Source organism: Anser anser, assembly GCF_964211835.1.
Source record: "Anser anser genome assembly, chromosome: 14".
NCBI classification, from domain to species: domain Eukaryota; kingdom Metazoa; phylum Chordata; class Aves; order Anseriformes; family Anatidae; genus Anser; species Anser anser.
Window position 1 is genome coordinate 6358195 of NC_139735.1, and position 22233 is coordinate 6380427.

The 22233-nt window shown below is 49.4% G+C and overlaps 1 protein-coding gene across 1 annotated transcript in view; it reads right to left on the minus strand.

Moving 5' to 3' along the window:
* Positions 1-22233, minus strand: part of FAT2 (FAT atypical cadherin 2) — a 57685-nt gene that overhangs the window by 26913 nt on the left and 8539 nt on the right. Inside the window, exons 2-9 of the mRNA XM_083798876.1 lie at positions 14496-17781; positions 13795-14109; positions 7203-7264; positions 6029-6340; positions 5229-5439; positions 2652-2791; positions 929-1204; positions 299-509 (exon numbers count right to left, since the gene is read on the minus strand). Coding sequence (XP_083655002.1) covers positions 299-509; positions 929-1204; positions 2652-2791; positions 5229-5439; positions 6029-6340; positions 7203-7264; positions 13795-14109; positions 14496-17781 — 4813 coding nt within the window. The remainder of the gene's footprint in view (positions 1-298; positions 510-928; positions 1205-2651; positions 2792-5228; positions 5440-6028; positions 6341-7202; positions 7265-13794; positions 14110-14495; positions 17782-22233) is intronic.

The window sequence follows — 22233 nt, forward strand, 5'->3', positions numbered from 1 at the left end:
TGGATGGGAAGATCAGATTTTAAGTTGTTCTAACTTCTCTGGTCATATTTTACCATAGATCAGTGACCCAACACTGAACTGTCTTCCTAAGGAAAGATGCTAACATTCCATAACATGGAAATTACTTGCTTGCTCTAGATTTTCTCTGGATAGGAAGGGAATGAGAGTTTAGAAATGGGAAGCCATTTGCTGTTCTTTGCAACAACTAGAGAAAGCTGGACAGCTGGCTGGCCACCAGCTACAGCACGGAAGCAGAGGCATGCTCATAGCCCAAAGTGCCTTGCTGCATGGCTCTCACCTGCCTGAAGAGAGTAGTGGATTTCAGCATTGGCTCCTTGGTCCTGATCGAGCGCTCTGACTTGTATAACCTCTGTGCCCACCGCTGCTGAGTCCAGCACTTCTGCTTCGTAATGGATGGTGCTGAACTGCGGGGGGTGAAGGTTGCAGTTCTCCACGTGGATGATGACCCGAACAAAGTTCCTCTTGATGGGCACCTCCTGGTCCCGTACCTGGATGACAGGGAGGAAGAGCAGGTACTGTCACACTTAGGGAGCAGGCAATCTTCTGTGCACGGGGCTCCCACTGTTTTGTCAGGACCATTATAGAGGCTGATGGGTTTCATTGATACCAACCCCTCCTGCAAGTTTCAGAGCCAAAGCACAATCATGGAGTTGAAAGCAAAATTTAACAATTATTTGTGTTCCTGGTACAAGAACCCAGTGGCTCTCTGATGAAAGTAGCTGGGTGAAGGGCGCATTACATGGCTATGTTAATTAGATTTATATAGTAAAGTTTAACACCCTGCTTTCCTCTTCCCTGTCACTCTAGGCAAATTCTCTTTCAAAGACTTGAACTAGTCTGAATTTTTTCATCAGCCCGTATATCCTGGTGAAGCTGAGGGACTTGGCAGGGTTTGGTTAGGACTCACCATCACTGTTAGGGTGTGTTGTGGCATGGGCTGAGAACTGAAGCCTTCTGCTGTTGTGAGGGCCCCGCTGCTAGGATCCAGCTGGAAAAGTCTTGTGCTTTTGGGGTCCACGCTGCCATGAATGGTGTAGATGAGCCCCTTGCCTTTGTCCTTGTCTGTTGCGCTGACTTGAAGGATTTCCCTCCCCGAGGGGGTATCTTCAGGTATCCTCACCTCGTAATGGCTCTCCAGGAACTGGGGACGGTGCTGGTTGATGTCAATCACGTGGATAAAGGCCTGTGGAGACAGCACAGTGAGGGCAGCAGAGCCTCGAGAGCCATGATTTATGGAGCCATGCAAAATCTCAGCTCCTATTCCCTCTTGGGTGGGCCAATGCTCTGAGCCCTGTAACCATCACAGCCTCTCCAACGCTTGGACCATGGTGACTGGGAACCCCTGCTGTGCCTTCTTCACGTGTGTGGAGAAGCTATGCAAAATCAAAGTTCATGATCTGCACTTTTTAGACAAATCTTCCCCTTTGAGAGCAAACCTCTGAGAATGGCCTGCCTGAGTCCTAGTTGCAAAGTCACCTAGTTTCTTCTGTTGGGTCTCATACCCTGACTGTCCCTCACCCCCATACTGACTTGTTGACTGCATCTGAGGAAGTCCCAAGCAAGTGTAGTAATTTGTTTCCTTTAACAAACCTGAACATGCTGTGGGTGTTTTGCACCAGCAGGTTTCCTGACATCTGCCAGGGGCCTTGAGTGCCAAAATAAACTTGGGGATGAGATGCAAGGTGGCAGGGAATGCACACCAGGCAAGGCAGGGCTTTGTTTGTTTATTTGGAGCAATACCTGAAGATAGTTGAGATAGCTCCCCGTTAGTACTGCGTTTCACAGGAACAGCAGCGCTCCTTATTCATCATCCCCCACAAACCTCCCCAGCCAATTTCCCACGATAAGCGTCACTGGTGGGTGACTCATATTCTAGGCCTTCCTCAGTAGGGAGGGCTGCATTTTTGGCTGCATCTTAGTTATGGAGAAAATGGTTGGTGAAAGATCAAGCCCTGAACACCCCTCCTGAGGGTAGCTGAAGATACGTGAACCTCGGCAGCCACAGGAACGGGGGCTCAGGGACATGCCTGAGAGCAATGTGCCTCCTTTCACCTGCTCTTGTTTTCATGTGGCAGCTCCGAGGACACAGCACCTCTGCGTTTGCCCCGCTCAGCCCCAGGCAGCTCTGTGCTGTTACGCTGTTAGGGCTCCGTGTGCTGGAGCAGCACAGGGCAGGGCCTGACCTCACCTCCTGAAGCTGTGTCTGTGCTGGGTTTACACAAGGCAGCGAGTACCAGGCTGTGGTCCCGCAGACCCAAGCATGACCTAGCTGCACACACATTTACCTTATGTCTTAGTATGTTGTTCCAGCCATGCTGTAATTTGGTCTGAGCAGCTGAGAGCGAGCTAAGGCCTGAGTGTGAACTGCCATCCCAGCTTGGCCAGTGGTGTAGCTGTGTCCTTATATATCAGCGGGAAAGGATGGGGCTTTCCTAGACTGTTTGTGTTTCCAATAACATAAAAAAAAATCTTAGTCTGGGACTTGTGCAAGACTTGTGTCACTGTGTAATGATAGATCATGGTGTAATGAGATTCTTGTACCTGGCACCTGATCAGTGGAGTCAGAAGAAAGATTCCCTTTGGCATATACTCATTCTTGATGGGGTTTCTACTAAAGCAGAAAGGATTACCTGAGTTTTGATGGTAGTGGACCCATCGGTGACTTCTACTGTCAGGTTATAGCTTGACTTCTTCCTTGCGTCAAGGGCTCTTGCAATGACCATACTACCTGTACTCTTTTCAATATCAAAATCCATGTCATCATCGCCGCCTGAAATAAGAGAGAAATGAAAAAAAAAAAAAAAAAAAAAAGGAAATGGTGGGAGAGTTACAGCTACATTTCTGTCTGGGGCAAGCTACAAGCACCTGCATGGCAAAGGAATTCCAGGAGCTGCCTGGAGATCTGAAGGATGAGGATCTCCCCTCCAGACACCGTACACAAACCACACACCAAGCTCACGCCCAGCCACAGAGATACGTGGCATGCCAGGCAGTACACCTGGCATGGGGGTGTGTAGGCATTCATCCTTGGCATTCAGCTAGTTGGAGACAGTGCCATAGGCAAGGTTTCCCCCAGATCTGGAAAATCAATACAAAATGTGATGGATGGACACAAGAGACAGGGAGGACATGGAGAAGCTGGACAAGGAGGTAGTCAGGCATGATGACAAAGGAGTATGAGAGGAAAGATGAGGGAAATCAGAGAAAATGAGGGGGAAGAGAGGAGAATGGATGCACGTATGCATATGATGTCCTGGCTAGATTTGCAACAGACACATTTGAGCATTGATTTATTTGCACAAGGCCTCTAGCTGTGCAGCGTCACATGGACCAGGGGCCTGCAGGGCTGAACAATGCTCCTGCTGGCCTCCACTTCAAGGTGACACCATGGGCATGCCAGCAGTGATCTTCATTGCCATGGCTGGGAGCCTGCGAGCTCCTGAAGCAGCCCAGATCTGGAACAGTTGGGAAGGCAGACGGTGCTTGCAGGGTGATTAGAGCCCACTGCCTCCATCCCAGATGGCCCCATAGTGCCAGGAACCATGGCCCGAGCAGCTCAGCACCAGCAGGCTGCCCCTCACGCTGCTCCTGCTCAGCCCTGGCGTGGCAGCCCCGCTCACACGCCTCACTTGCTGGTGGCCTCCTAGTTCTCCATCACAGATGAAGCACCACTACGTTGTTCTGAGATTTGGCTAGATAGAAGCAGCTTTCTGCCATAGTATTCCATCTTTCAGCTCCTCCATTCTTGGCTACCAGGTGCTATGGATTCTGTTTTATGCTCATACCAGCTGGGAAAATGTTGGCTGGCTGTTAAATGACACACCTTCCCTTGCGGGAGAAATGCAGGGGTTGCCAGCCATCTGGAGCAGCACCTTCCTGCTGGGAAGGAGACAGAAGGAAGCAGAGACAGAGGAAAAGGGAGGGACCCATAGATGCCTTTCCCTTACAGAAGACAGAAGGGTTCCCTCTGCATGGTGCCAAAGGGAAAGAGGAAGTCCAGGAAAGGAGAGCCATTATTTTAATGCTGCTTTTTTTAATGCTGTATTTTTAATGCTGCTTTGTGAGAGTTTTTGCCAGCACCACCAACCCCAGTGACAGAGCCTTTGTGGACTGGGAAAGGCAAGATTTTGAGCAAGGAGATGAGGGCTCCTGGATCTCTGCCTCAGCTGCCTGACTGCCCGCTGCTGGGACGCTGAGCTGGTGAAATGAGGGCCTGTCCTCTTCCCCTGCTACACAAACCAACAGCACCCTGACTGGCACTTCGGGCACCAGGGACCACCAAAGACGAGACTGAGCACACAGGCAAGTGCTCAGCAGGTTCAGGATGGGATAAGGTTCAGAGGAAGGCGTCGTTAATGCTGCAAACCCACGCAGGCACTGCTGCTGCCAGATAAGCCTCGCGCTGATACTGCCTGCTCCTTGCAGCGTTGTATCTCCCGTTGCTTAATTGTATTTATGCACCATTATCCCTGCCCTGACATTCTAACGGAGAAAGCTATTCACTCACCCAATTAAGGCTTTGTTTGACGAGGGCTAGCCCTGCAGGCAGTGTCAGGAAGAGGCTGTGCGAGGCAGATTGGGGCAACACTTCAAAACACCAAATTACCTGAGCACAATTGGCCCTCGTTTGTAGGACCAGTTCTGCACGCCCACTGCCTGACGAGTCCCCGGGGGGTGACAGCCCACGTCCCCTCTGCCCTGGCAACCCGTGTCTCAGAGGAGGCCCTAGAGCCACTTTGGTTTCATGTCTACGTCACCCCCGGGATGCTGCGAGGTGGAAGCGATGGCCCCACCAGGCAGGTCCAACCAGCTCCCTGAGGAACCCTTCCTTCTCAGCTCCCTGGTGGGACCGTGGGCTCTGCAGGCAGGCAGGGATGGGGCTGTCTGCAGGACCCAGCCAGACCGTGGATCCTCACAGGGTGCTTTACCGTAACCTACAATGTCCCTCGACTCCCAGGAGGAGCTGGGTTTGGCATGCCCTGCCTTTCGGGAGACATCAGAGAACGCCTCCAACACTGGTAAGTCGCAGAATGTCATTAAAGCAGTGTGTTAGATAATTGCACTTGGCAGCAGAGCCCTTGGACAGTTGGCTTTGTCTAGTGCAGCCCAAGCCTCTTGGTTTCTGTGAGAAAGCTTTCCCTGGAAGCTGAGGGAGCCGGGGCAAGCGCTCCGGACACCCTTGTGTCTGTGCAATTTCTGTGCCTCACCTGTGATATTGAACCACACTTGGCTGGGGCCCATCTCGATGCTGATCACTCCCACCATGTGGTTCACGGGATCCGTCTCCATGACGGCAAAGTTAAAGTGGGGCTCGTCGAAAGCCAGAGGCTCCGAGGAAGGGCCGGGCCGGGCGACCCAGCTGATGTGAAGCCGCACGTGGGAGGAGAGCGGGGGGCTGCCGCCGTCCGTTGCCTTGACCTGCCGGGAAATGCAGGGTGAGGGCTGGTTTGGCAATCTGCTGCATGAACCGGGGCTGACTGGGGTGGTCAAAGCCCCCTGGGAAGCTGCTTCTCCCACCCACTGGGAATTTCAGGCACCCAAAGTCCCACAAAATAAATCTTGTCCCAGTAGGCCGTGCTCTGGCCTAGGTGGAGCCGTGCGACCCAAACTCCTCAAGGCCATCAAGCAAGCCTGCCGAGCTGAATGCACAGCAGAGGCCTGGATCACAAGCCTTGTTGTGAAGACCCACAGAAATGGGTGAGCCCTAATCCTGAAACTCAAAGGCTGTTCATGTTCAGGTCCACATCCAGATGGGATTGTGGGTCATCATGTCCATCTCTGATAGCGCATGGGACAGTCCACTTCAAACTTCTCCTCAGTTTTTTATGGCTTCCCTTCTGCATCACCTCTCATGCCCTCCCTCCCAGTTTCTCTCTCGCTAGCCCACCCTTGTCTCATAAAAGATCTCCTCCCACCGCTGCATTTCATCCACCTCTTTCCTTCTTTTATCTTTTCTGTTTCTGCACCCTTCCCTCTCCACCCACTCCCTGTTTCCCTCTCCTCTCACCGTCAGTATGTTGTATTCAGATGCAGGAAAAGCCTTCCTGGAGAACACCATGCCAGTTGTGGGGTTGATGGTGAATATCCCCTCCTCCTCCTCCTCGATGGTGTAGGTGACCTGGCTGTTCTGGCCCTGGTCGCGGTCTGAAGCAATCAGCCTGTAGACCGGCAGTGGTGTCTCCGAGGCTTCTCTCTCGGGGAGCTGCACCATGAAGAGCTTGTGGGGGAAAGTGGGGGGACTGTCGTTGGCATCCAGGACTTGTATCACGACTCTGCTGGTGGATTTCAGGGCTGGGTCCCCATTGTCGGAAACAGCCACCTGCCAGCAAGCAAAAACAGAGCTGCTCATTGCGACCTGGGCTGTGAGCTGCCAGCCTTCAGGCTGAAGGTAATGAACGTTTACCTATTTCCCTCGTCCTGAAGGATGATAGGGTTTTCATGTGGATCTATGTTTGTACCTCAGTGTTTTCAGAGGCATTTCTCCTTTCCGCAGAGCAAAACCTGGTGGCTGTACCTTGCAAGGCTTGTGCAAGTAGATGGCATGTGCTGCAGGGCTCCTGCTTTGCAGTGGGGCAGGGCAGTGGGGCAGACCCCACTGCTAGGTCAGGCTGTTGTCATTAGGGGCCACGCAACCGAAAAGCTCAGCCTGTATTGCAATGGCTGAGCAAGTTATTGCCCACCCTCACTTCACTGTGCCTGTGCATGCTCCCAGCTTGTTGCACTGCAGACAGAAATGTTTTATCCTCAATCACCCTGACAGACTGAAGCAGCCTGAGATCCCTATAATGTAAATACATATAGCTTGGAGCAGCTAGGGATGGGGGCAGGCAGTGCAAAGCTACAGAATGATATTCGGTACAACGAGATAAATGACGGTGGATTCCTCTTTCTTTGGCAATTTTATTATTCATCCTGCTAGAGGACAATTCCAGCCCTCTTCCTACATTCCCACAGCTTCCAGAACAGGCCTTTTGCTCCAGTCTTCAGCAAGGAAATAATAAACCCTGCAGTCCTGCTGCAGCTGTCTCTTAGGGCAACGCACACCATTTAATTAAGTTTCCCAGCAGTTGGGAGCTGATGGGATGAGATTCTTTCTCTGTGCTCCAACTTGCAAAGAAAGTTCTTTGAGGACTTAATACACTTGTAAGTAAGTAAAGCTAATTACAATCATCATTACCCACCTCTAGGATATGTTCAGCCTTGTATTCTCGATCCAGCTGCCGCGAAGTCGTAGAAATCAGACCTGCCAAGGAAAAAAAACACCTTTGAGCTTCAAGACTCAGCTTCCAAGGAGAGTAAGGGCTGATCAAATCCCCATGTGCCCAGCATGAGCCTGCCCATCAGAGCTGTTCCCTGCTCCCGTTGGGACCAGAGGAGAACAACGGGTACCTGCAGAGAGCATCTGCTTACTGCAACATGCAGGGTGGAGAGGCTGCTCTCCCTCCTCTGACTGCAGGGACCCCGAGGGATGGGTCGCCCACCAGATGCCCACCTCAGCCGAGGGCTGTGAAGACCTTGTGGTGAGGCACTTGGTGAGAAAGGCTGCAGGATGGTGAAAACAAAACCTTTCTTATGCCTCTAAGTAAGAAACGTTCTGTGTGCACTGGCACAAGTTCGGCCTCTTAACATGTCTCAACTCCTGTTTTCCCCATGTTGAACCTTGCTCATTGTAATTTACAGTGTTTTGACAAAACTCTGCCGTCTGTCTTGGGAAATACCCTCTTCTACTGCTAGAACAAATGCATTGAGGCTAAAAATAAGGTACATTGTTGATAATAATGTTGGTGCATTATTTAACCCTTGCTGAGAGATGGGGTCAATCCCCTAACACCTGCAAAATTTGAGGGATTTCTAAAAAATAAATATTGTTTAACTGCAGGGAATAGGCTGGATGCAGGAGGGAAAATACGGCTTTTATAAAATAGAGTTTAAATGAAAATCATCATAATTGCTTTTTTTTGGCCTAAGCTGAGTAGACAAAAGTGTGGAAAGGAAGGAGCTGAGGTTTGAGTTTCCATGTCTTGTCTGATAATAGTCCTTACCACATGCCTTGACTCTTTACCTGTGGTGAAAAGCAGCTCTGCAGCATTTTCACAATTACTTTACAGATGATGGAAACTGTGTATTTAACACATGATTTTCTGACAATGATTTTTCATTATTTTCCTCAAGCCAGACACCCGTGAGTACTTTTGTCTGTTCCCTGCACCTCCTGCTGTTCCGTGGTATTTGTTCTTCACTCAGGGAAGCCCTGCTTCCTCACACAAATAAAAAGCAGGGTGAATTCTCCTGGCAAGCACCAGCAGTGACGCAGACCCTTGCTGCTGGGAAATGCTTCGCATGGGAGGCAGTGTGCACTTGCAGTGGTGTGAGCTCGTGCGCTTGTGCATCCTGAAGAGCTTACAGATCAGAGTGGCGTGACCCCCTCTCAGCTCTCATTTTTGGTCCAAACCCAAGAAGTTTTAATTAATAGTATTGTTAAGAGTATCGTAGTTCTTTGGTGTATTGCTGTTTAAGCATGATGGGCAGGAGAACATTTCAAACGGCTGCAGGAAACACTGGGCAGCTGAAGGAGGGAGCGCGGAGCAGCTGCTTGGAACAAGACTATCATTAACTGTTTCCACTTGTTCTCTCAAATTATTCATGTTTGGCACCAGGCACTGCACCAGCATTTATTTGATGCCTTTACAATCATAAATCAACACTCCTTAATGTGCAATGACAAGAAGATTTGAAAGGCTCTGTTTGCACGTATGTCACGGATTTTTTTTCTCTCTAATCTTCCTTCTGACATCTCGGCAGGTGACGAGGACTCGGCAGTGGCCTGGGAGCACCCTGGCTGGGGAGATCTTGAATTCTTCCCAGGCTCGTGGGAGGCGGTAGGGCTCCAACAGGAGCAAAAATCTCGATATGCATGGAAATATTCTCTTAGTAGTGGCCTAAACAGGGAATTGCAGCAACGGTTTACTGAGATCTGTGATGCTCCAGTCCGCATTGCCAAGAGGCTGGAGAGGGCAGGGAGCGAATTCTGAAACTCAGCAACTTCAGGGAATGATTCATGATTTTGACCTAACAGGTCCATAGGGCATGTAGCTGGATATTGCCAATGGAGCCACCCAGTACCTGTGGGGACACTGCGGACACTTCCAGTTTATCCGATTGCAAAATTCAGTTGCAACAGACTAATACCAAGTGTGCACTTGGTTACTGCATGCCAGCTGATGGAAGGTAACTTAAACCACTCTAAAGAGATTATTTGGATCTGCCTGGCCACACCCTGAAATTCTTCTGCGACCTAACAATAAAAATGAAAGAAACAGGATCATAGCTGAGATTCTTACAGGTGGAGAAGGACTGTGATGGCAGATGGACTGGGACTTAATGGTTATTCTGAATGTCTACGTAAGATGCTCAGATCTGCTGGGAAGCAAGAGCTGTCTCTGCTCTCCATCACGTACCTGTGCCATAACCCCGTCAGCATTTTGGGGCTCAGCTTCCTATCTGGTGATCACAAGTCAAAGGGTTGGCTTCTCCTCCTGACCCTGGCCAAACTCCCTCTGTCCCACACCCCATGCCCAGTCACGGCTCCCAGTTGCTCCCCAGAGGCGGATGCAGCTCTGCCATGAGGTCTGAAACCCCTCGTGGTTAAGGGTTCATCGCTCCCATTCCCGCACAGGGCTGCCACCACGCACAAACTGCCCGCGGTGCTCCCGTGGCAGCCAAGCAACCAGAGACAGGGAGACGGGGATCAGACGTGGTGCTTGAGAGGAGCCAGCTGGAATTAATGCTTATTTCTATTTGTTGCTGCTTGGTTGTACATCCTGTGAGGCCGGAGGGCTCAAATGGAAGTAGAAACCATTATTTAAGGAAAACTGCTGTCAGCTTTTGTGGCCTGGGGAAACAGTTCCTCCCTTCTTCCTGCTGCCACTTGCAAGGACCTGGGAAGTGCCCTTCAGTTTTTAATGAGAGTGTTCTGGTGTGTGCACGTGTGTGTTATCAGCACAATCCCTGCCCCGCTGGAGAGCTGCAGCCAGAGTGGGTGTCCTGTCTGTGCTCACGTAGATGGCCCCAAAGGTTTCTGCTGGGTCCTCTGGTGGCTGAACAAAACTGCTGAAGGTCCTGACTGCACTTGGCCAACTACCTGAGCTCAGTGCTCACCTGGAGGTCCAGAAACAATCCTTTCTGCTGTTTACGTGCAGCTAGGCTCAAGCCCTGCCCTAGCACCTATCTACATGCAGCAATGGGAAAGATTGTCTGCGATTCTCCCGCTCGCTGCCTGGAAAGGGGAGAGAGGAAAGCTGGTCGTGTTGGAACAGGAGCAGCAAAATTAACAGTGTGTTGTTGTCAGGGAACAAAAAAGAGTAATAACTTCTGCTGGCAAGAGCAGAGCTGGGGTGGAGGTTGCTGGCCCCCCGCCCTGGCTGCAGGGAGGAAAATCTGAAATAGTTAAAATAGCCAGAATCAGGTTTTTAAGCAACAGGGCTTTCACAGGAGCTGGGGAGGGGAAGAGGCTGTTCCCCTGAAATCCTCTTTTTCTTGTCCCACTCTTGTTTCCATTCCACACTCTCTCTTCTCTTCCTATCACCTCCCCTTTTGTTTCGAGCTGGCTTTGCACTGCTCCGTGTGCACTGGAGCTGTGGTACATTGCTCGGGCAGCAGCAGTGCAGCCAGCCCTCACATTCAGGGCTGTGTTGGGGTGCTCTTCCACGGAGAGCAATGCAAACAACAACAGGCATCCATGGGAAGCCTGGGGACACTGACACAGCAGGAGAAACACCAGAACGAGCAATAGGTAGGAGCTGGAGATGAATAGTCCAAGGCAAAAGGGTTCTCCAGACAGCCTTTCAGCAGGAGAAATGGCTTCATCCTGACTCTTCCTGCCACAGTCTCCTCATTCCTCCCAGTCCTGTTTGGACTGGAACTTGCTGCTTCGCATCAGGGACTCAAACCCAGCACAAAACAAGCTGAAAACTTTTCCAGCAAAATACCCCAAACCCAACTCTCTCTCCATCTCTCCATCTATCCTCTCTATCTCTCTATCTGTCTCCCATAAAAGCCGCTCTGCACCATCTGCCAGGCTGGGCTGGAGAGATTCCATCGCCCATGGCAGAAAGCTTTCATCTCGCTGCGCAGTTTTATTCCCTCTTCTCATTAGCCTTTCATTTATTTTCCCTCTTTTTCTCCACCCTCTTGAGGGAACTGAGAGCTGGAAGAGCTTAGAGCCCTTCTGTGGTGGTTCAGGGCTGCTGGAGGAGCCCAGCCCTGCTGAGGACAGTTGTCGTGGCTGTTTTTGTCTCCTGCCAAGGTCCCAGGAGGAGAAGTCAAGGGGCCCTGCTGGGTCTGTCTCCTCTGGTCAGCCCACCCTCCTCTCGGGATACTTCATCAAAAGCAGAACGAGCTGGCTCCAGGAGCAAAAATAGGTTACTTGCAGCAGTGTGGCACCATGCCCTCAACAATTATCCAGGGCTATTCTGCAGGGTTATTCCGGGTGTAGACATGCCTGTTGCAGGAGTCAGTCGGGTCCTTAATTCCCTCGGTGCGCACGACGAGAGCAAGTTTCCTCCCCTCTCTCTCTGCCAAGGGGCTCCTACAGGGACAGCCCTGCCCAGGGGAGCAGGGTGCTGCCAAGCTGACCACTGGCCCTGCTGTGCTTCACCATTGGCAGGCTGGGTCATACAGACCTCTGCCATCTCAGGAGCTGAGATGCTAACGGGTCTCTTCATGATGATTTCCTCTAGCTAATAAGGGAAGAGATGCATTTATTGCATTTGAACAACAAAAGATATGTCCTAACTAAAATTCCAGAATAAACCCCAGTGCTCTAGCAGCACTGCAGTGCTCAGATACTTGCAGTGCTTTCTCTTTTCTCCTGTTTAAAAGTAATTCCTTTGATTAGCACTTCACTAAGGCAACTGTATTTTGAATGCAACCCTGCACTGATACAAGTGACCAGAAACTGAAGCACCAGCGGTTCATCTGCCAACACTGCACTACCAGGCCGAGACCAAAGATTGTATTTTTTATTCTACTTAATGGAGCAACTAGCATGTCCTTATCTGCAAAACGAAAATATCACAGGGGTTCCAATAAGCTGCCTGCAGCTCAGAACTTTAGACAAGCTGTGATATTTTTTCTGGCAGTAGCAGCAGATGACTTGTCTTTAGATACTGTAAGCACAAGGATATAAACTGCTCAGTTTATGCCAATGTTTGCAGGTAATCATTTGTTCTTTTGGATAACACTCATGCGAAGAAAAGGAAAACTGAATCCTCATCAGGCTTGGAAGCAGGTCCTTAAACAACCTCCAAGCTCAGGGTTTAAAGAAGAGACCTCCAGCAACTGGCCAAGAGATAAGATCAGCTCCTGAGTTTCTTATGGGACTGACAAAGGTATCACTCTTCACATGCAAATTACCTGACTGTAGAGAGAGATGGATGGGAGGTGACTCACACCTGACAGAGCTTTTTTTGTCTAAAATGGGAATTAAAGGGTTGGCTTAGAGGTGAGGCGTCTCATTAGCAGATGTTCAAATTTTGCCAGTGCCCCTCGTCTTTTCATAAAACCCAGCAGCTTTGGAGCATGGCTTTGTGGGGCTGTGCTCGCACCAGGGTGAAAGTTTCCCTTGCTAAGAGCATGGAGAAGGCTGGGTTTCCTGCAGGGTGATGGGTGCAAGCAGGAACCCAGCACTTGTGCAAGCTGTCCACGGGGCTGAGTTGTGCACATTTATTTGGGCTATGCGGGAAGGTCGGATACAGAGCAATGCCCTGACCTGGCTCAAAGACTTCTGACTGGAGGCAGCTGCAGCTGGGGTGGCAGAGGTGCAGCTGACATCTCCAGCTGTATCCACATGGTGCCACGTACAGACACCCTATGAATCTCTTGCAACCAGAAGGATTTCAGTGTTTCAGCATAACAATTACTTTCTAAACACCCTCCTCCCAGCCAGCAGTAGAGGGCTGCCAGAGAGCCACCAGGGAACACGTAACTGAGAGCTGCACTAGCCTTTTTCTGTACACCCAGCTCCTTTCCCACCTGAGAGCAGGCTGCTCTCCCGCTGCAGTAGGTGAACTGCTTTTATCACCCACAAGAGATCAAAGTCATGCAATTAATCCTCTCCCAAAGTGAGGCTCTGCGCCCTCCCTTCCCTCTCCTCGCAGGAGCTGATGGAGCGAAGGGCACGGCGCAGCTTTCCTTGCCAGACTGGCCCAGTGTCAGCACTGCTGGGATAGTTTGAGGAAGCTGTTTACACCAAACATCAGTGGGTTTTTGATGGCTCTGAAAGATCTGGTAATTAATCCTCAGATGAAAGATACAGTCTAGGAAGATGGCAGAAGAGGCTTACTGTACTAACTACGCTAATTGTACCAGAGGATGGGTGGAGCTTTTAAATGCAGTGGGATTCATTTTTATTAATCCTGCCCTGCTCTGTCCCAGGAGCAAATAGTCACCTCCAGAAGGGTGTTTCTTGGCTCAGGCTGTGCAGTAGGCCAGTTGTTTATAAGGGGGAATATTAAACGCAGCTCCTTCACTCTGTGCAGGACTTTGAAAACAGCACATCTGTGTCGCTCTAAGAGCCACCTGGCTGCAAATAGCAGCCTTCAGGTTGAGGGTTTTGTTTGTGAGCCTCCCCACACCGTGTATTTGGAGACTGGGACTTTTGCTGCAGAAGGAAGGCATGACAGTGCAGCTCTGCGGGCTGTTTATATTGAATATGAAACATCCTTTGGGCACCTGAAAGCCTCAAAAACCAATGCCGAGTCGGGTCAGTCTTACCTGTAACGAGGTTAATGGTGAAGAGTCCTTGAGGATTTCCAGTTAGGATGTGAAAAGTCAGTTTTCCCTCTGAGCTGGAGTCTGGGTCTAAGGCATCGAGCTGAAGGACCGATGTGTTTGGTGGGGAATTCTCCATCACAGAGGCATAAAAGACAGGCCTGGACATCTGAGGTGAGTTGTCATTGGTATCAGTGACTTCAATATAGATTTCAGTCACAGAAGACAGAGGGACTGTTCCCAGGTCAAGAGCTAGCACTGTCAGCCAGTAGTGAGACGTCCCTTCTCGGTCGAGTGGTCCGATGGTCCGGATGGTGCCTAGAAGAATGACAGGAAGGGCTTGTGAGGGATCTAGGGCACTCAGACCACTTTACCTTAATGCCAGACCAGTCTGTCTCTCTGCTCTGCCTCCTGGCTTTTGCTGGAGCTACAAACCTTGGCACCAGCCTTGCGTGGATGTGAGATTGTGTGGAAGGTGAGGGCTTGCTTGTGCTGAGGGTAATTCGGTACAAAAGTGGAAGGAAAGGTCTGGGTATTTTGAGGGAGAGCAGACAAGCCATGCTTGTTCCTCCCCATACACAGGGAGGCACGTTGTATATCCCTGCACAAAGAGGGAGGATTTGGATGCACTGGGTAAAAAAATAAAGTAAAACAGCACGTGGTTTAAGCCCTTGAGGTGCACCCTTAAACCAAGCTGTCATTACCTGTGTCCTTTTCAATGCGGAAGATGGACAGGCCAGTGCCCTCTCGGAGGAAATACTGAACCTCTCCATCTTTCCCCTTGTCGATATCCTTTGCTGTGACCATCATCACAGATGTGCCCTCGGGGCTGTTCTCCTGCACCCAGCCTTTGAAGACAAAGGAGGCAAAGCGTGGTGGGTACAAGTTCTCGTTGACATCAAGGATGTTCACTTCCAGGTGGCAGAGGGAAGAGCGAGAGAAGGGCTTCCCACTGTCACTGACCTGCACGGTTAGATTGTAAGAGTCCTTCTTCTCATAGTCCAGCTCCTTCTCTAACCGGAGTGCCCCAGTCAGCTTATCCACGTGAAACATCATCTCCTCATCGTTAATGAGGCTGTACCTCACCTCTCCCCCAGAGCCAGCATCTGGGTCAAAAGCCTCCAGAAAGAGGAGAATGGTTCCTACAGGCAGGTCCTCTGGGACCTTCACACTGTTCAGGGCTGGGAGGCATTGCGGGGTGTTGTCATTCACGTCCTCCAGAGTCACAGTGAGATCTGTAACGGAGAACAGCTGGTAGCCTGTTTTGGGCTGGTCCCTAGCTTCAATTTTCAGCACGTAGCAGGGCCACGACTCTCTATCCAGTGCACCCGTGACTGTCACTTCTCCAGTGACACTGTTAATGGCAAACCTGTCAGTGGGGGTTAGCAGAGAATATTTTACCCTCCCATTATCATCCGTATCAGCATCTTCTGCTTTCAGCTGAGCTATTGTTGTCCCTATTGCTACATTTTCAGGTACCACCACCCAGTAGGCACCCTGTGGGAATTTAGGAGTGTTATCATTGGTATCCAACACATTCACAGCCAGCAGTTTCCAAGATGATTTTTGTGGTGTGCCAAGGTCGTACACAGTAATGTTAAGAATGTAAAAGCTGGTTCGTTCATGATCTAAAGGACTGAGGACTTGAAGTAGACCCGTTTCCAGGTCAATGGTAAAGCAACTGTCATCATTTCCATCCGAGATCACATAGACCAGCTTCCCATTAAAACCAGTATCAGGATCAACAGCTGAAAGGTCTGCAATAGTTGAGTTGATGGGAACAGTCTCTATGATATCGATAGATCGTGGAAAGCTGTCATCAAATTTGGGAGCATTATGGTTTATAAGGTGCAAGTTCAGAGAAGTTTCATCATCCTGCCCATGGCCTTGAGACTGAGACTCAATGGAGTGTATGATTGTCTCTGTCAGTTGCTTCAGTACTCCTGTTTCCTCACACTGCATTTTAACTGGGAGACCTTGGCTGACCACAGTGATATTTACAGATGTCGGCAAAGCATAGTTCTCTCCGTCTGTTGCAGTTATTTTCAAAGAGTAGAAGAGTGGCTGTTCAGAGGGAAGATCTCTCAGAGATATTCTCAGGGATATTACTCCAGAGATGGGATTCAATTCAAAATGCCGTAACTCATTGCCAGACTTGATTTCATATTTGATATGCTGCAGCTCATCGCTGTCGATTGCAGAGACTGTGGCCACAGGGTTGCCGACAGGAAAATCCCGGGGGATGCTGCCACTGCAGCTTGCCTTCTCAAACACAGGGGCGTTGTCGTTGACATTGTTGAGCACAAGGGAGACGTACACCTCCGTTTCGTGACGGAAGGGTGAGCCCCAATCTGATGCCCACACTCGTAGATGGTACCATCTCTGCATCAACTCATAGTCCATCGACTTGGAGGTGGAAATGATGCCAGAATACGGGTCGATGACAAAAGGGACTGATTTTTGGTTGGCTATGGTGTAAGTTACAAAGCCATTGTCTCCCTCATCTTCGTCTGTAGCCATTACTGTTAAGACACTAGTACCAGGAGGAACGTTCTCATCAAAGGCCCCATGGTATGAAGACTGACTAAAACTTGGCGCATGATTGTTGCAGTCAATGATGTCAATGGAAACAGTTGTGGATGTATGGCTGTTAGTGGTTGTAACTTCAAGTTCAAAATGAGATTGTTCATGGAAGTCCATTGCTCTGACAGTAGTTATCAGTCCAGTGTGAGGATTGATTTTAAAATTTGTGCTGTTAGGAGTGGGTCTCAAAACATATTTAAGATTTGGGAAGACTGGTGTAATCTTCACCATAACAACTTGGCTTCCAGCTGGGGAAAATTCACTGAGCTGGACCCGGTACACTTCTTTCTCAAATCTGGCAGAGACATACTTGGCAGGAGGTATATGTATAACTCTAACAGGGGAGAAAAGTGGTGGTTTGCTCTTGTCCTTGGCTTGCAGACTGAGGTTGAAACCAAAGGGGTAAAGTAGCCAGTTGACCTCTTTGGTTGATACAATCATGAACTCTGTGCTCCCGAAGTAGGATGTGATAACTTTGAAATGCCTTCCTGGATCTCCATCCACAAGGTCAACTGAATCTATCCCTGCTTCCGAGTCACCGCTTTCTACGGAGAGGGTTGCATAGAGAAAGTCTTCAGCTGAGTCAGGAGGTGTCACCTTCACCGTGGAGATAGAGGGGGGTTTCCTGGCAGATGGCTCCACTTGGATCATGAGACTAGCCAGGTTCCCAAAGCCATTCCCCTCCGTGATCTTCCTCATTCTGTCCACAGCCAAAACTTGCAGGTGGTGCCTGCCTCGATGGGTGCTGTTCAGCCTGCCCATGGTCATAACTGCTCCCGTGGTGGGGTGGACGGTGAATAGGTCCGACTTGGTGTTGAGGGAGTAGTAGAACTCCGCATTCTGGCCAGCATCAGCGTCCGTGGCGCTGAGCGTGCTGACCACTGTTTTCAGAGGAGTGTCTTCTCTGATGGACACTTTGTAGGAGGGGGGTGAAAAGAGAGGTTTCAAGTCATTTCTGTCCAGAATATGGATCAAGACTTTGGCCCAGGCTTCGTAGGCGAAAGTGCTCTCTGTGGCTTTGATTATCAACATATAACTATCTTTGACCTCCCGATTTAAAAGTGCTGTGTTGCTGCTCCTGGTTCTTATTCTCAAGAAGCAGAAATCCCCAATCACGTGCTCCTCTGTTTTAAAGAGACCAGTGGTGTCCCCAGAGGCTATTCTGTATCTGATGTCCCACTCGGGATCTGTCTTGTAAATCCCCATTTTGACGTAACTCTCCACGTAGGTCTTGGGAGCTGAATTCTCGTAGATGGTGGCATTGTAGAAGAAGTGGGTGAAGTGCAGAGGGGAAGTGTTGCCTTTCTCACAGCTTGCCTCACGGACCGTGCAGTGCACCAGTAAAACAGCAAAACTCAGGAAGTGCCTCTTGGTAATGATTTCCATGGTGTGGTGTCTCCTCAGGTCCTGCAGAGGTTAAAGGAAGAACATGGGTAGTTCTGGCAAGTATAGAAGAGAGGCGTTTTTATTAAGGCCAGTGTGCTAGAGGAAAAGTCTCAGTCTTCACCTCTGTACTCTCTCTACCCTGATTTTTGCCAGCATGGTTGGTAGCTCAGTTCTTTTTTCCCTTCTGTCCCAGTGAGAGTTCTGTCCCCCCCAGGACTTTTCACTTTCTCTCCTTAAGTTTTTGCCCTCTTAGTAAAAATGTGAAATGCCATGTGAAATGTTCTGTGAAATCTCATGATCAAGCCGACTTCCTATTCTGCATATCGTTTCTACCCCCCTTCAGTTCTGCCTTCTCCCTAGTCAAACAGCATATTTGAACTGCCCAGCCCCAATCCAAACCTCACCTCCAATCTGTTTCTCCATCTTCCCTTCTACATCTTAACTTCTCTCTCCACAGAAGTTCTTGCAAAATATTTTCAAGAGCCAACACACCAACTGTGACTTGATGTCTCTCCCTGTGGCTTGTCTTCCCTTTCCTTTTTTCCTCCTACAGCAATCTTTCCTCCTTTCCCAGTAGAGATGCCCTGCTACGTTGTACAAATTCCTTCTTAACAGCCAGCCCTATAATATAAGGCCCTTTTGCCCACTCTAATTGAGCTCACAGTCAAGTTGTATCACAATTACCAAAACCTTTTTCTAATTCTTATATCTGCCTTTGGTTGGAACATCTGCGTTGCTTGAAAGGGCAGTTTTCTAGCAAGACACTTTCACCATGGCTCCGTCAGTTGCTGAGTAATTTCCCTGGTTCCTCCTTCTCATGGCAAAGCCCCAGGGTCAGGATTCCTGTCATCCATGACCACCCGCCATCAGCTTCCTTCTCTAACAACTCGTGAAAGTCTGTGGTTTCGTGATTTATCTCTGTGAATATGGAGTATCAAAGACGTGAGTTTGATGTCACAGAAGGAACCGGGGAGCACATCCATGATTAACAAGGTTGTAGCTTTATTAGTGAGCTTTGCAGGGCTTGTTAAAGGATCAAGGCCTGTTCTTTTCAAAAGCTAAGTGCGTGCTGCTGTGTGTGCATTTAGGGGTTGAAGCCAGGGATGAGCTAAATATAGGTGCATATATTTCCCCTAGATATCCCTGAAGATCTTTATCTAGAACTGTTTCTTCCTCTTTTAAATTTAAATTATATATCAAGTACCTGCCAGTCATTTGGCACATTCCTAATTGAAACAGGGAAGACTTGTTTTTCCAGACACTTTTTCAAGACTCATCTCTTTAAAAGCCAGAACTAGTTTAGTTTATAAGTCAAGTTGAATGTTAGGAACAAATTATTGGAGCCTAACTAGCAATCTGTGTCATATTCTCTCACTGAGATAGCTAATTACTGATAAATACAAAGCTGTAAATTTGATGCTCCCTTCCAATCACATTTTCCTTAGTAAGTAGGTGCCAATCATCCAGCAATCTCCCTGCTGTGGCCATTTATTTGCAACAAATGGTCTCAAGCAGAGTTGAAGCCTTTGTCTCTAGGAGAATATCAGAGTTTCAGACGAGTTAATGCCATTTGGATTTGCCATAACTGAAAAAAACTCAGACTCATTTTTGTGATGACATCATATCACTTATAGGAAATACAGCACAGTCACAAATGTACAGCATATGAAGAAAACCGTGGAGGACAGTGCTAGCTCATCCAGAAAGGCACGCTGTTCCTTCTGAGGAGTTGAAAACCATGTTCTTAAAAGATCTGCTTGTTACTTAACCGCGCTTAAAAGTTTTGCAGCATGTAGGGACTTGCCTAGAGCTGCTCCCTTCCAACATTTTCAACTGCTGAACCTGGAAAGAAGGTGTATGCACGCTGCGTGCGCGCGTGTCTGCTAGGACTGGGGAGCAGGAAAAGTCACATAGAATTCAGAGTGGAATAAGACAGCAGGATAAAACAGCAACAAAAATACAGTGTTGTTCCATGAGCAGAAGAATTAATGAAGCCGATCGCTTTGTATCTGGGCTAATTGACTTTTTAATTCAATTGTACTGAAATGGCAGTGTGAACTCATCTCTTATAAGACATCAGAGAACCCACAAGGCAGAGACGTTATGAACTCCACAACCACAAGAAAAGCCAGAGCTGGAGCACATGCCTTCTTGGGCACCAGCAATTCAATATGGGAGGATAACCTTGAGCAAGGAGTGGGTTTTCTGGCATTTAACAAGATGCAAACTTTCTTCTTAATCTCTCCTGGAATGTCCTTAACCTGGCTGTTGCCTGTAGATTTCCTGACATCTAAGAAGGGCTTCGCTCAGATTGCTGTTTTTTCCTCTGTGGGGTTTTGCTCCTCTGTCCAGGTAATTATTTTGCAAAACCTGTTGTGACCTCATATTTCTGAGAGCTTTGCTCTCAATTACAAGTTGGGCTGAAGGCAATCAATGGCTTCAGCAGTTATTATGAGGGACGGAGAGTTGCTACACACACAGGGCACGAGGCAGAAGCCTCATTTCCTCTGGAAATAATCTGAAAAAGTGAAAGGCACGGCCAAAATTTAGGGAGAATTTTCCAGTAGGGATCACTATCAGCTCTTGAAGTCCCATAGTTTCTCTTTGCAGCAGGCCCCATGCCCAAAGCCCTAACGTTAGCACACAGAGACCTTCATGCCCCCTGCCAGCACCTGCCCGTGCTCTGAGATGTGTTATTTCATTACCTCGATTACTGCAAATGTATCTGCCTGGACAATTTCTGTACCACTACTACTGGGGAAATCCTATTACTGTTTGCGCAGTTCTGCACAAGACCACGTTTGCAGATGGAGCAGCAGAATTTTGTAAAAGGCATGCTAACAGTTTTGCTCTCTTGATGTGCTAAAGGTCCCTCCAGCTTGTCCTCATGTTAATTAGCAGCTGGAATACAAGCTCAGCTATCAGACCGTCTCTTATTTGGCTCAAAAAGCGGTGTGGCCCATTAAATCAAGGTTTCTCCAGCACCTTTATTCTGCCCACTGCTTCATAAGAGATGGAGATGGCCTTCCAGATCCTCTTCTCTTTTTCCATATACCAACCTTCAGCTCTAGCAGCTTCATATTTGTTTGGATGTAGAGATTATAAGGACAGCTTCTAAACGTGACAGAATGATAGCTGCTAGTGTATAGGTCATTTTGCTTATGGGCAGAAAGTGGAATCATTTACACCACATTCACAGTGCAGAACCGTGCAGAAATGGGACTGGGCCATTTCCAAAAGCTGTTGTGAAGCTCAACAGGAAAATGGGGCACATTGCTCTGAACCGGGGCAAACCCGGTTAGCTACAGCCTTGGCTCAGGGAAAGCCCTGGTGCGATCTCCCCTGGCGGGTGTCAGTAACAAACTAACAGAAACATGGCAACTTGCAGCATGGGAAAAGCTGCATATAATGTGGAAATGGAATAAAATCAATTGGCGCTTAAAATCCCATAGGGAGGCAGGAGCTGGGCAGCCAGGCAGGAGCAGTGCTGCCAAGCTCAGGGGTACTTGCAAAGATGTTCGAGGATTTCCATGTCAGAACTGGGTGAAAAGATCTGCACCTGTGAGAAATTTTTTCTGGTAGATCAGGAGAAACATTTTGCCCGTTCCTCTGAGCTGTGCTGTCCCATGTCCTTGTGCTGCCAGTGCGCGATCCGTGGGACTCATGGGCAAGGGCCATACCTGCTTCAGGGCTGCAAGCACTAAGCACTTAAATACCCTCACCTAGCCCTGCTCCATCACCTCACGGGGACTGATATTTCTGATCCTGCTTTTTGCCCAATACTTTGGTCTTTGCACCTCTCTTGCATGGCTCCCCTGGGCACGGTGCCCTCCCAGAGCTGGGTGCACACAGGGGGCAGATGTGCTGGAGAAAGCCCCTCGCTGGGATGGAGCAAGGCAAGGAAGGCAAGCTCCCAACTGGGGGAAATACCAGAGCATCATTAGGTGGTGATTCAGCCTCCTCTCCTAATCACCAGGCGAGGATCAGAGAGCCTCGAGGGGCTTCGCCCTCAGCCCTGTAGATGCAAACTCCCCGCAGAGCCAGTAAACACTCGTGTATCTCTAATCACAGCCCGAGCGCGCGTCTAAATTTAACATCCAAATTGTGCTCCTCTGTCAGAGACATGCCCCAATCTGTTGGCTTGAAACGAGGGAACAAACACGGCGCCGAGGTTCAAAGCCTGTGCGTGGGGCGGCTGCGGGGACGGGCGCTGCGGGGGGCTCGGCGCAGGGCATGGCTCCGTCGGCCGGGGCGAGCGGCCGGGGCTGGGGCACGGACCCCGGGGGCCCCGGGGCGTGGGGCTGCCGTGTTTTTTTGGCTGTACCACAGCCCAACGCTGCAGCCTGCCAGGAAGCAGGTGTGGCCCCAGCCCCACCTTCTGATTCCCTTCAAGAGGAGCATTTAAAAGCAATCAAAACCCCAAACACAAAACAAGACGAATGCACGAAGAGCAGCATTCCCCTCGCTGGCTGC